Source organism: Pteropus alecto, unplaced genomic scaffold, assembly GCF_000325575.1.
Source record: "Pteropus alecto unplaced genomic scaffold, ASM32557v1 scaffold101, whole genome shotgun sequence".
NCBI lineage: Eukaryota > Metazoa > Chordata > Mammalia > Chiroptera > Pteropodidae > Pteropus > Pteropus alecto.
This window is the reverse complement of record NW_006432945.1, coordinates 11293339-11305402: the sequence shown is the minus strand read 5'-3', so window position 1 is coordinate 11305402 and position 12064 is coordinate 11293339. Positions and strand designations below refer to the sequence as shown.

General features: G+C 39.2%; 1 protein-coding gene across 6 annotated transcripts in view; it reads left to right on the top strand.

Moving 5' to 3' along the window:
- Positions 1–12064, top strand: part of RASAL2 (RAS protein activator like 2) — a 244807-nt gene that overhangs the window by 201521 nt on the left and 31222 nt on the right. For all 6 annotated transcript variants that reach the window (XM_015586236.2, XM_006907785.3, XM_015586235.2 and 3 more), the window contains 4 exons: positions 6332–6485; positions 7969–8067; positions 8576–9130; positions 11453–11597. In XM_015586236.2, coding sequence (XP_015441722.1) covers positions 6332–6485; positions 7969–8067; positions 8576–9130; positions 11453–11597 — 953 coding nt within the window. The remainder of the gene's footprint in view (positions 1–6331; positions 6486–7968; positions 8068–8575; positions 9131–11452; positions 11598–12064) is intronic.

Here is a 12064-nt window from a genome sequence, read left to right as displayed (position 1 = left end):
TATTCACAAGAAGTTGTAAAAATAGTACAGTCTTACAAACTTTCTCCCAGCTTTCCCCAGTAATATCTTATATCTACAGTATAATATCAAAACCAGGTAATTGACATTGGTACAATACTATTAACTAGACTACAGACATTTTTCAGTTTACACCAATTATTATATGCAGTCATTTGTGTGTGTTTGTAGTTCTGTGCTGTGTAATCCTATGTGTAGATTTGTATAACCACCACCACAGTCAAAGTACAGAATTGTTCCAATACCAGAAAGAAGTCCCTCGGCTACAGTCATCCCTGTCTCTCCCATCCATCCCTGACCCCTAGCAACCACTGATTCGTTTTCCATCTCTATAATTTTTTATTTCAAGAATGTTATTTAAATGGAATCAAGTAGTATGTAATAATTTAAAATTGGCTTTATTTTCACTAAAAGAACACTCTTAAAATCCATCCAAGTTGTTGGATCTATCAGTAGTTTGTTCCTTGTTGTTGCTGACGAGTGTTCCTTAGTATGACTATACCAGGGTGTATTAAACCATTCACCCACAAAGGATATCTGAGTGATTCTTCGTTTTTAGCTTTTATGAATTAAGCTGCTGTGAACAATAGTGTACACAAGTCTCCACCTCTCTGGGGTGAGTACACAAGAGAGCTATTGCTGGGTTGTATGATAAGTACATTTTTAGGTTTTTAAGAAACTGTCAAACTATTTTCCGGAGTACCTGTACCATTTTACAGCCCCACCAACAATGGTTATGGGGTCTTTCTGTGTTCCAAGAGATTTTCGCCAATGTTTTCTTATAGAAGTTTTATGATTTTTTGCTTTTCTTTTTAGGTCTGTGACTCATTTATTTAATCTGTGGTTGCATTAAATAGAAGATCTTGACTCAGTTTGTGTTCAGTCTAAGATATTAATCAAAGCCGCAGACTTGCCCAAGCCAAGCCGGTTACAGGGAGGCTGCCTGCCATTGTGTTCCTTGCATCTACCTCTATTATAGTGCCTGATACATAATGCACACCAAGTAATTACTGGATGGATAGATGGATTCATACATATATTCATTTATTCAACCAAATTAGAAGCTAATGGGAAAGCAGATAGTCATGAATTTTGGAATGATTAACAAATGTCATTGAACTCCATCCGTTTTTTCCTCTTTTATCCTCTTTTCACTCATATTTAATTTTATGGCAATAATGAGACTAAAAGTCTAAATTCAGAAAGAAAAGTTATTAGTCTTTCTACTCATCCTTTAACTAGTGGGTATGTTAGTTGAGGTGGTTTATGAGTATGGTTTGGTTTAGTTTCATGGGAGTCTTTTAATTCAATATAGTTTTGTTTATATTAAATTGTTTAATAGGCACTATTAGAGTTTATTCCATTTGCAATTTAAAGAGACACAGAAAGGGTGTATTACAATACGGTACAGTTTCTGTAGAGAGCTTGTTCCCTAGAGTCTGTCATGTTGGAGGCCAGTTGAATTTTCTGCCCTCCAGAACATGTTTTAATATTTATAGTCTTGTCTTCCTTCTGTGTCCACCTTCACTGTGTATATACGTGCACATGTACCAAAATAGGTGGAATGTCATGTTTGTCTATGATGATGAATTTCCTTTCCAAGAGTATGTTCATTTTAAGTGACAACTCAGGCTGACAAGTATCCTTTTTTGCCATTAGCAGCTGGGCTCATTACACCATCCTGTCTAGAGACTGAGAACCGGGAGAAGGAAGATCAGCAGTCTATGTTTCCAAAAATAGCTTTTTTGTGTGAGTGGTTGTATGGCATTTTTTTAAGCTAACATAAAAATCAGTGAGTAATAGGGGCAGCAGGGACTGGCTTTAAGCTCCCCAGGTAAAGAAGTGCCGTCAGGGTCCTCGGGAAGGACATCTTTTTCAGTCTACACATAGAACTCTGGCAAATGAACTTTAATTTAATTTATTTCATCTCCCTTCCTTCCTTCCTTCCTTCCTTCCTTCCTTCCTCCCTCCCTCCCTCCCTCCCTCCCTCCTTCCCTCCCTTTTTTCATTTAGGGAGGGAAACCTTTAAAATGATAGTACAGAAAAGGATCTGCTCTTTCAAACAGAAAACATCAGTTGGATGTTTTCACGGATATCAGGTTGAAAAACAATTGAAATCACGGAACAGGTAAAGCTACATTTTTCCCAAAGTGAGATCTCAGATGTAGTTTTTAATAAACTGATCAAACCCTATATAAACTCGCCGGTAGAGTATTAGAACACCTAATTTTGTTAATTACTACCTGGGAAATTTTCAAATGAGGCAGAGTGCCTTAGGAGTACATACTGGTGAATACAAGCGTGTATTGCTGCACCCAGCTTATGGCTGAGCTGCCTCTTCAGGAATTCAGTGAAGCAATCTGAAATCAGAACTGCCAAGCCAAGCAGAAATTCACCTGCACTGAAGTACAGGATTTTGTGTGGCAATAAGCATATTTAATTAAGTTTCCCAAGTTTGGGACTAAATCTGTAAACATGTGGCAGATTGAGCTAGCACATCCAAGCACCATTGGTGCTTTGGGGAAAATATGGCTTTTTAAAAAATTGGATGGTAAAGCTGAGTAAAATCCAGCTGTGTTTTGCTTAACACTGCACTAATCAAAGTTCTTTGACTCCTTCTTTTCCTCATCAGTGTATCCAGTGGTGTGTATGTTGCTCCTCTTCCCCCACTATTCACTTTTCTTTTAAGACCCATTTCAGATAGGGATGTGGGTTAAAGCAATGTAATCCTCATTCACCATAGTAATAGAAAACCTCTCCTGCCTTGTAGCAGCAGATAATCTTCACCAGCAAAGCAGTTAGATTTTTGACCCTTAATTAGCACATTGCTAGAGCTCATGGAGTTGACATAGAAATCAGGTGTCTGCTGACCTTAAAACAGAAGTGTAAAGAATACGGTGCCCGTTTGTTAGAAGTAAAATTGCTTCTGGGAAGCAGTTTCCCAATTAAATCGAGAAGTAGTCATACTGGAGCCCTGAATTACACACACATGGAGTTTGGGGTTGTGGGATAGGAGTGCGGGGGTTGTGATGAGATCCCTGGCCAGTAGTCAAGGGATTCCCAAAGTCCACTTTTGAGGCGGGGTTTGTTGATGAAGGCCATGGTCAGATTGGGCTGAGAAAAGTTGTTTTAAAACTTATTATTCTCTCAATAAATCCACATTCATAGAGATGCAAAGCACCATACAGAGCTGCTAAAATTCTCTAATTAGCAGATCGAAGGAAAATCAATTCATATGAAGGCACAGGAAGTGACAAACATGATTTACAGGGGACTCGGGGTTACTAACGCTATTATATAGAAATATTTGTACAGATAAGTCCCCACCCCCTGCCCCCAGCCATTCCAAGGCTGCTTGATTTTCCTGTTTACAGCAATCCTGCTTCTCTGGGAATTACATCTGTCTTCTCAGAGACACTTTCTTCCCAGTACAGGAAGAGCTCGCTTATTTACGCAGTAGTAATGTCGAGCATGTTAGTGACTTGGTGTTCAGTTCATGGGGGTGTGGATGTGGGTGTGTGTACACACATATACATAGGAGATTCTGAACTGTGTATGAATAATTGCGGTTTCAGGGACTAGGAGTAGTTTTGAATTCTAATCACATATGGCTTGGTTGTGATATCTGTTTATGGCAGCGTTTGGAAGTTAGACCCAGGTATCAAAATGAAATTTGGTCGGCATTGGAAATACAGTGAATAAAGAATTTTATCCAACTTTGTGTAAAAGAAAAAAGAATGAGTAACCCAGTTAGGATGATGTAAAATCAGACCTAGAAACAGTAAACCAGGGTAAGCACTGCACAGGGACTAGAACAGACGTGAGAGGAAGATTGGACTTGCAAGGTGGGCGTAACAAATACCTTCCAGAAAGGGGCTGGGAATGGCCCAGCTCTGTTCCCCAGCGGAGTTAAGAGAGTCCCCTCCACCCCCAGGTTGTCTCAGTGTTTTCCTAAAGCCTTTGACTCTGAGAAGTTGCACGTGGAAGTGGGCAGAGGCCTCGCGCTCCTTCCCTTCTGTCTTGAAACGGTCAAGCCTGCGGCGCGCTCCTGAGTCCTTCCAGCGCGGCTTCTCCCTGCCGCCGCGGCTCTAATCCGCTTACAGGTGTAGCAGCACCATGGCAACGGGCCCAGCCTAGCGCCCAGGAACCTCCGCGCTGTTACCTCAGGGGCTGGATGCCGCCTGAGGAAGAGGAGGAGGAAGATCGCCTGGGCGGCAGTCCTCTCGGAAGATGACTTCATGCTCCCTCGCTTGTCCTTCTGTTCTGCTTCTGCTGAAGACTTGAAATTACGCCTGGAAAACACTTATCCAAAGATGTTACCAGTGACCGCGGGCGGCAGGGACACTGTCTTCTATTGGTTCTTGTCTTCGGATTGGAGAGTTGTTTTCTGAGACGTAGTTCAGGAAGTGACTTGCTGTACCGTGACATGTGGCACCGCTATGCTTTGGGGTTGCACTGCCAGGTGGCTGTACAGTTGCTTCATGTAGGTAGACATTTATTGCATTTGAAACAAAATTAATTTCTGTTTTAGAATATTTTCCTAGGAAATTTTAAAAATAAAAGTAAGCCTTTTCTCATACCTCCTTCTATTTTAAATATGCCTTTTTCTTTCCTACTGAGAGCTTCCTACCACAGCATGGGAGGCTTTTTCCCTCCAAACAACTCCTCCTGGGGAAAACGGGCTGGAATTGGGTTTTTTTTTTTTTTCTGTATGTTTAAGAAAGATTATAGTATCCTGTTGCCTCAGCCAGGCTTCCTATGAAGCATGTTGGGAAAGGTTGTATGGTAATTACACTCGAGTAAAATTGTTTTAGCATTTAGCTATTTACAGTTGTAGTTGCAGTATATAACATGTCATTGTCTTATCTAATAGAACAAAAGAAAATAAATACGGAGCTGTGAACATTGTTATATTTTTGCATCCAAAACATTAGGTGGTTTTTGTGCATGTTTTGTATTATCAATAGTAAATATAGTTATTGACTTTTGACCTTAAAAAGGCTGCTGAATATCAGGGCACACATTTTTTACCCTAAACATTAAATGGTGGTTGGGTTTCTGTGTGTGGAAGGAAGAATTGTTGCTTGAGATGTTTTGTACTGTGTGAAGTTTGATTAAATGCTGTTAGAATTAGGAAAGAGGGAAAGAACAGCCTTTAATGCTACTTTCCTGTATCTCATTACTTTATAATTCAACTGAAAGTTACTCTGACATCAAGAATGTCAGTTCCTTTTAATGTTAATTGTGGTTATTTCAAGGAAATGAACGAAGCTGCTTATTTAATGTTTTGCAAAAACAAATGTCTTTACACGAGGCATTTCTTTTTATCCGTATTACTAGGTACTTCTGCTTGAAATACATGTATTTAACTCTGGGTGTTTCACTCAATAAATACTATAATTATTGAGTAAAACTGCCTGGCCATTCAGTTCTGGATTCAAGAATATTGTGCTTCCTATTGTTTGACTTCGTTGATTCTTCCAAGGGGAAGGCAGTGTAGTTGTAGCTCTTGTAGTGACGAGAGCCATGATCCCCAGCATTCTTTTTTAAACAGCTAGGAAACAGAATCAGGATGCCTGAATGGTGTTGACAAAGGTCTGTTCTTCTAGTTGAGAGTTTGAACATTGCTTTTGTGGGTGGGAGGTTTCTTTAAGGCATTTTATTCTTTATTCATATTTATACAGTAAAACATGGACAGAACCAAAAGCTTGCCAGAAAAGAATGTCGTATTGAAATGGAAATCAGACCTTTTAAAAGGCAGGGTCTTATGCTGAAAAGCTTGGCTTTAAGTGTGTGCGTGTGTGTGTGTGTGTGTGTGTGTGTGTGTATTCTGCCAAAGCAGAAACAGAATAATTAGCTACTACTATTTTATCAGTAGTAGACGATAAAGCTATAGCATGAAAAAAAAATATGTCTTTTAATAATACCCTTTCATAAATAAGAATATATAAGATAACTTTGAATAGTATATATTTCCTCATTTCCAAGACAGGAGTGAGGATAAAAACAACGTCTGTAGTAGAGCTCTGAGCTCCCTTGAGACTACAAAATTATAGTATGTTTTTGTGCTTTATTAAGGAAAAAAGTATGTGTGTGTGCATACATAAATATATATATATATATATATGTATGTTTTAGATGTGCCACATGAATATGGTTATCGTTGTTGTTGTTACATATTAACTATTAGTTTGCTCATTTATTTTTTTCCTTAGGCATTTATACATTTGTTGTTAGCCTCCAGTGCATTAGACCTTCATTTCCTTGTTGGCCAAGCAGCCACACTGTCTTAAATACCTGTTTCTCCTTTCAGGTCTCGTGGGCTGCCTAAACTCAAGGAGTCGCGCTCCCACGAGTCCTTGCTGAGCCCATGCAGTGCAGTGGAGTGTCTGGATCTTGGGAGAGGGGAGCCTGTATCCGTGAAACCACTCCATAGTAGCATCCTCGGACAGGACTTCTGCTTTGAGGTAAAAAAGTATAGAATGAAGAAAGGGTAGTTAAACAGCAAGCAGATTTTCTCTCTAGTCATTCTGTGATTTCAGTCCTCTGGTGTTGATGATTCAGTCACCTTAACTGGTTTTCCATTATCGAAAATTACCTACTTACAGGGAACAGTTTTAGAAATCTATTAATCTAATTATATTAATGATTAAAGTTATTAATGATGGCTTCTCATTCCTTTTGGTTTAATCTGCTTTCGAAATAAATGGGTTCTTAACACATTCTCAGCAGAGGTCACAAGATTAACAATAATATTAAATTAGTATTTTAATTTTTTAGGATTGATAAAGATATCACCCACTATGTTATTATTTTTCTCCTGGAAGTCTAAGCCTCCAACTTTAATAATTCTTTGAGGGAATTGACCAAAACATAATTTTTCTAACGACAACACGGGCAGTTCAAGATCTGGGACCACGTCTTACTAATTTTTATACTCTCATACACCTCGCCCAGCCCCTGGCACGTTGCAGCCGCCTGATTTTTTGCATGAACAAATTGCCCTGTACACTTCAACATGTAACCAATATAAAAAATATCAATGAGTGAGATTTTTTTACATTCTTTTTCTGGGGGGAGTAGTACTAAATCTCATGTATTTTACAGTTATAGCACGTCTCAGTTTGGACTAGCTACATTCATTTCAGATGCTCACTAGCCATATGTGGCTAGTAGCTGCCGTATTAGATCAGAATATGTCATTTGATCTGATTCACTAGGTTATACTCTGAGACTGAGTTAATATGTGAGCACACTTAGCAATTTGGACAGGTCATTTGTTGGTGTTCTTTTTATGTCGCTTGAACTTGCCCGTATTTGTGGAACTCCATTTAACAGGCTGTATACCAAGCCCAGTGTTAGATGCTAGGCATGTAGATAACATGTTTCATTTTTAAAGGACAGTGACAATAGTGGTCAGGTTAACCTAATAAAGACTAGAAATCAACATGTGGGGTGCCTAGTAGAGGAGAAATGGATTCCAAAGACAGCAATTTAATACTGGTAGCCCTTTTTAATTTCATTTAGTTCCCATCTATAATATTATAGTGAACGCAGCCCCAAGAAATTGGATGAGCTGTTTTAGAGACGCTCTTTCCTTTTTAGTTATTTTTTTTATTAACTTATTCAGAATTGAGCATAGTCATTTGCAGGTAATTTAAGATGTGGCCTGAAAGGTTTTTAATTTCAACCCTACTGAGCAGTTTGAGGTTTTTGAGCTGAATTCGCAGTGGCCTTTGTTCTCATACCTGGAGATGAGTGAAGATGCAAAGCACAAAGCGGACGTAGATGTAGATAACAGAAACCACCAAGCCGGCAAATGTCATTTTGGTTTCATGTAGTGTGTATTGGGTTCATAGCTGATCCCTGACTCTTAAGCGATACAGCTGGGAAACTAGAGCCCCCGACCCCTGTGTTTCCCTTTCCTTATCTCTAATCTTTATCTTGAAGGTTACCTACCTAAGTGGAAGTAAATGCTTTAGCTGTAACTCCGCTTCAGAGAGAGATAAGTGGATGGAAAACCTTCGCAGGACAGTTCAACCAAATAAGGTAAGAGTGGCTTTAAGTGTCTAAAAAAGTCTCATTTTTATAGACGCTTTTAAAACACATTTGCATATTATGCCATTTTATGCTTAAAATAATTTTATTGGCAGATATCATGATTTTACCAATGTGGATAAGAAAACTCAGAGAAGTGAAGTAATTTGCCCAAGTCAGAAGCTAGTACATGATAGAAATGGGACTAGAATCTCAGTTTCTCAACTAATCTCTTTTGATTTGCAGACATTAGTCCAGTTGCCACTCTGCTAGCTACATGAGAACTTACATTACAGGACAATAGTTTTCAAACCCAAGTAAAATAGTATGTATGTGGCTCTCTAAGATTCAGATACATTCTTTAGAGCTTGCTATTATCGTGAACAATGAGATAGCAAACTCTTTCATTATTTATTAATTACCTGTCATAAATCATATAATCAGCATCACCTATTTTAAAAGGAAAATTTGTATTTGTGGGATTTCAGCTTTCAAACTCAGCTCTATTACCTCTTTATAGGACAATTGCAGACGGGCTGAAAATGTTCTCCGTTTATGGATCATTGAAGCCAAGGACCTTGCCCCTAAAAAGAAATATTTCTGTGAACTGTGCCTTGACGATACCCTCTTTGCTCGTACAACCAGCAAGACCAAAGCAGACAATATTTTCTGGGGCGAACATTTTGAATTCTACAGCCTTCCACCTCTTCATAGCGTCACAGTTCACATTTATAAAGATGTGGAAAAAAAGAAGAAAAAGGACAAGAATAATTACGTAGGGCTGGTCAACATCCCCACTGCCAGTGTGACTGGTCGCCAGTTTGTAGAAAAGTGGTACCCAGTGAGCACGCCCACCCCTAACAAAGGGAAGGCAGGAGGACCTTCTATTCGGATTAAATCGCGTTTCCAAACTATCACCATTCTGCCTATGGAGCAATACAAAGAATTTGCAGAATTTGTCACCAGCAACTACACCATGCTGTGTTCTGTCCTTGAACCAGTAATTAGTGTGAGGAATAAGGAGGAGTTGGCTTGCGCCCTCGTGCACATTCTTCAGAGTACCGGCAGAGCCAAGGTAAGTGAAAGAGGAGAGCGCGTTACCCCGGATCTCTTCCCTGCCTCTGCGAAGAAACAAACAGCGTTCTGTGGAGGTCTGAGTTAGAGAAATACACTTTGCTGTGGTCAAAAAAGAAAAAAGAAGGAAACCCATTAGCAGGTCTCAGATCCAGAAGAGATGGGGATTATAAAACTAAAGAAATAAAATGGACAGACCACAAAGATTTATTTACATTCCATTTGCATGAAGGATAGATACCACAGCTAGCTCTTCATCATCTGACAAAATAAATGGTAGTATTGGCGTGATAATCCCATAGTGTGTTCAAGATTATTTATCTTTAGTTCTAGAATGTGTTATGTGGCGATTTTACTCCTCACTGTATCTTGTTTAAGATTAACTGATGACATATCCCCCAGTCACAGAAAGAGGTATTCCAGAAGCGTCCTAGGCGTTAGCAAGTGTCTTCATGGGATTAAAATCTATATTTGGAGTAAAGATACCAAGGGATGTTATATAATTGGTAGTTGTTTCATGATAGCCTTATCTCATTTCATCCTGGAAAGAAGTAAAAATTTAGGAAGACAAAAATGAAATATGCTAATTATATGAAGAACAACCACCAATTATTAACTGTAATAGTTATTAACTGTAATAATTATCACCTCTATGGAGGCAATATTCACTTAACTAGGCTGAGTCACTGTTATATGCAAATTGGTCAGTAAAATTGTATTTCAGACCTAGAGATGTTCACAGAATAATTTATTTAGAACCAAACAAAATAAAGTGCTATTAAGATTTCTTGATACAAGTCAGAATATATCAGTATACTCAATATTTTAGTCCCTTATCTTATTGCCTTCCTGTTTATTATAAGTTTTGTGGTTGGATTCACTGATAATCTTCAGCTTTCTGGCATTAAAAAAGCTTAAGAATTGGGGCAAGGTGTCATTGAAATTTGAGTATCATCTTTGAAATTGTATAGATATGTTCTTTCTGTTCTTCAGTTGCTCAAAGTTGAGGATAAATATAAGCTTTTTAAAAACAACTTTATCGTATGATTTTTACATACAATAAACTCTACCCATTTAGTGAAAAAGTGAAAAATTGAATGATTTTTTGACAGATAATGTTTCCACTGAGACCATCGCCAAAATCAAGAAATAGAATGTTAACCTACTCTCCAAAGTTCCTTCCTGCCCCTTAGCCTGAGAGTTTTACTAGTGATTTCTAAGTCTGTAACTCCTTGGCACTGTTAAGACGCCCCAGAGTAAATCCTATGTTTAAAATGCTTAATTTTAAAGTAAATCAGCATACTCCCTCTGTTTTTGTTTTTTAGAGACTTTGATATATCTAATGAATCTATAGCATTCAAAATATATGTTATCACATTTCAAACTGAACAATAATAAATACTGAATTTTACATCAAGTTCTTTAAGACTGTTGAGAATGAAGCAGCTGTTTCTTAAGGCCTGGGTTTCTCCTTGTGCCTTCCTTCTCCGCCGATGGGTGGGAGGGCGGACAGACTGCCTAGCAAGTGAGGTTCGTTGTTAGGTTCAGGAAATTCCATGTTGATACCGTGGACCAGTTTGTGACTTATGCATTCAAAACCTAATATGTGCAGAAACAGGTAAGTGCTGCAAATGTAGAGGTGAACAATAATAGACACTATCTTTGGCCTCGAGGGGCATACAGTCTTCTGGGGAAAATAGATATTAATCAAGTAACGAGAGAAATAAACGTGTGCTTACAGTGAGAAGTACAGAGGGAAAGAAATACGGTGCTGTGAGCGTGTGGGCTGAAGAGGCCTGACTCACGGGGTTCGGGGCGGTGTCGGTCAGAGAAGGCTTAGCTGAGGGAACGATGCCCAAAGACCCAAAGGATCTGAGGGGCTACGTCCACAACGGTGGGGCAGGAATGATGTTGGGAGGCGGCGGAACTGAGCAGCGTTTGCACAAAGCTTTGTAGTGAACAGTCACACCGTGTGTTAGAAAAGGCTTGGCGTACCAAGGACCTGAAGACCCTCGAGGCCGGGTCAGAATATACAGATATGGTGCAAGGTGATGCTGGGAGGTTGTCGGAAACCAGAAAATACAGAGGCGTGTAGGCTGCTCTCAGAATTGTGGTCTTTATCCAAAGTGCAAAGGAAAATCTGCGAAGGAATTTTACACTCAGGGATAGTGGCACCTAAAATGTTATCCTGACTTTTTCTTTGAAATGTATCTGGTAGCTTTAGTTTTGAAGCAGGGTTCCCAAGATGTCTGATATTTCATCAGTCTCTTCTGATGTATATTTATTCAGTTGCTTTCTGCCTGATTGAACATTGTTCTACCAGGACTTTCTGACCGACTTGGTGATGTCTGAGGTGGACCGTTGTGGAGAGCATGACGTCTTGATCTTCAGAGAGAACACCATCGCCACCAAGTCCATTGAGGAGTACCTCAAGCTGGTGGGGCAGCAGTACCTTCATGATGCGTTGGGTATGGAGAAGAAACACATGTTCTCTTTTCTTCCCCTTGTGATTTCAAGTTATTTCGTCCACATAAGACAAACAGATTGAGCTAATTGAGCTCGAATTCTGCATGTTGTTTTAGTCAACGAATGTGTTAAAGTTTGAGTGCAGCTTTAAGGAGTCTCTGCAGTACTAACTCACCAGTGGAGAAACAGCAGATGGGTTTATTAGGATTTGTACAGAAGATAAAGCTCATTAGCATATGCAGCTACCCCCAGGTGCCCAAGTTCCTGATTTTGCAATACGTAATAATATTGGTGGGTGTCACTACTGAGGGTGGCCTGTTTCCCCAAAGTGTTGGGGATTTATATGTGATACGAACATATCACTTAAGTCTTGGAAGTGTTAACATTTGTTATCATGAATCAAAAACTAAGAAACTCTTGCCTATTCTCACAACTTTCAATTTCTGTCTTTGAGGCCTCCAGAATTTTC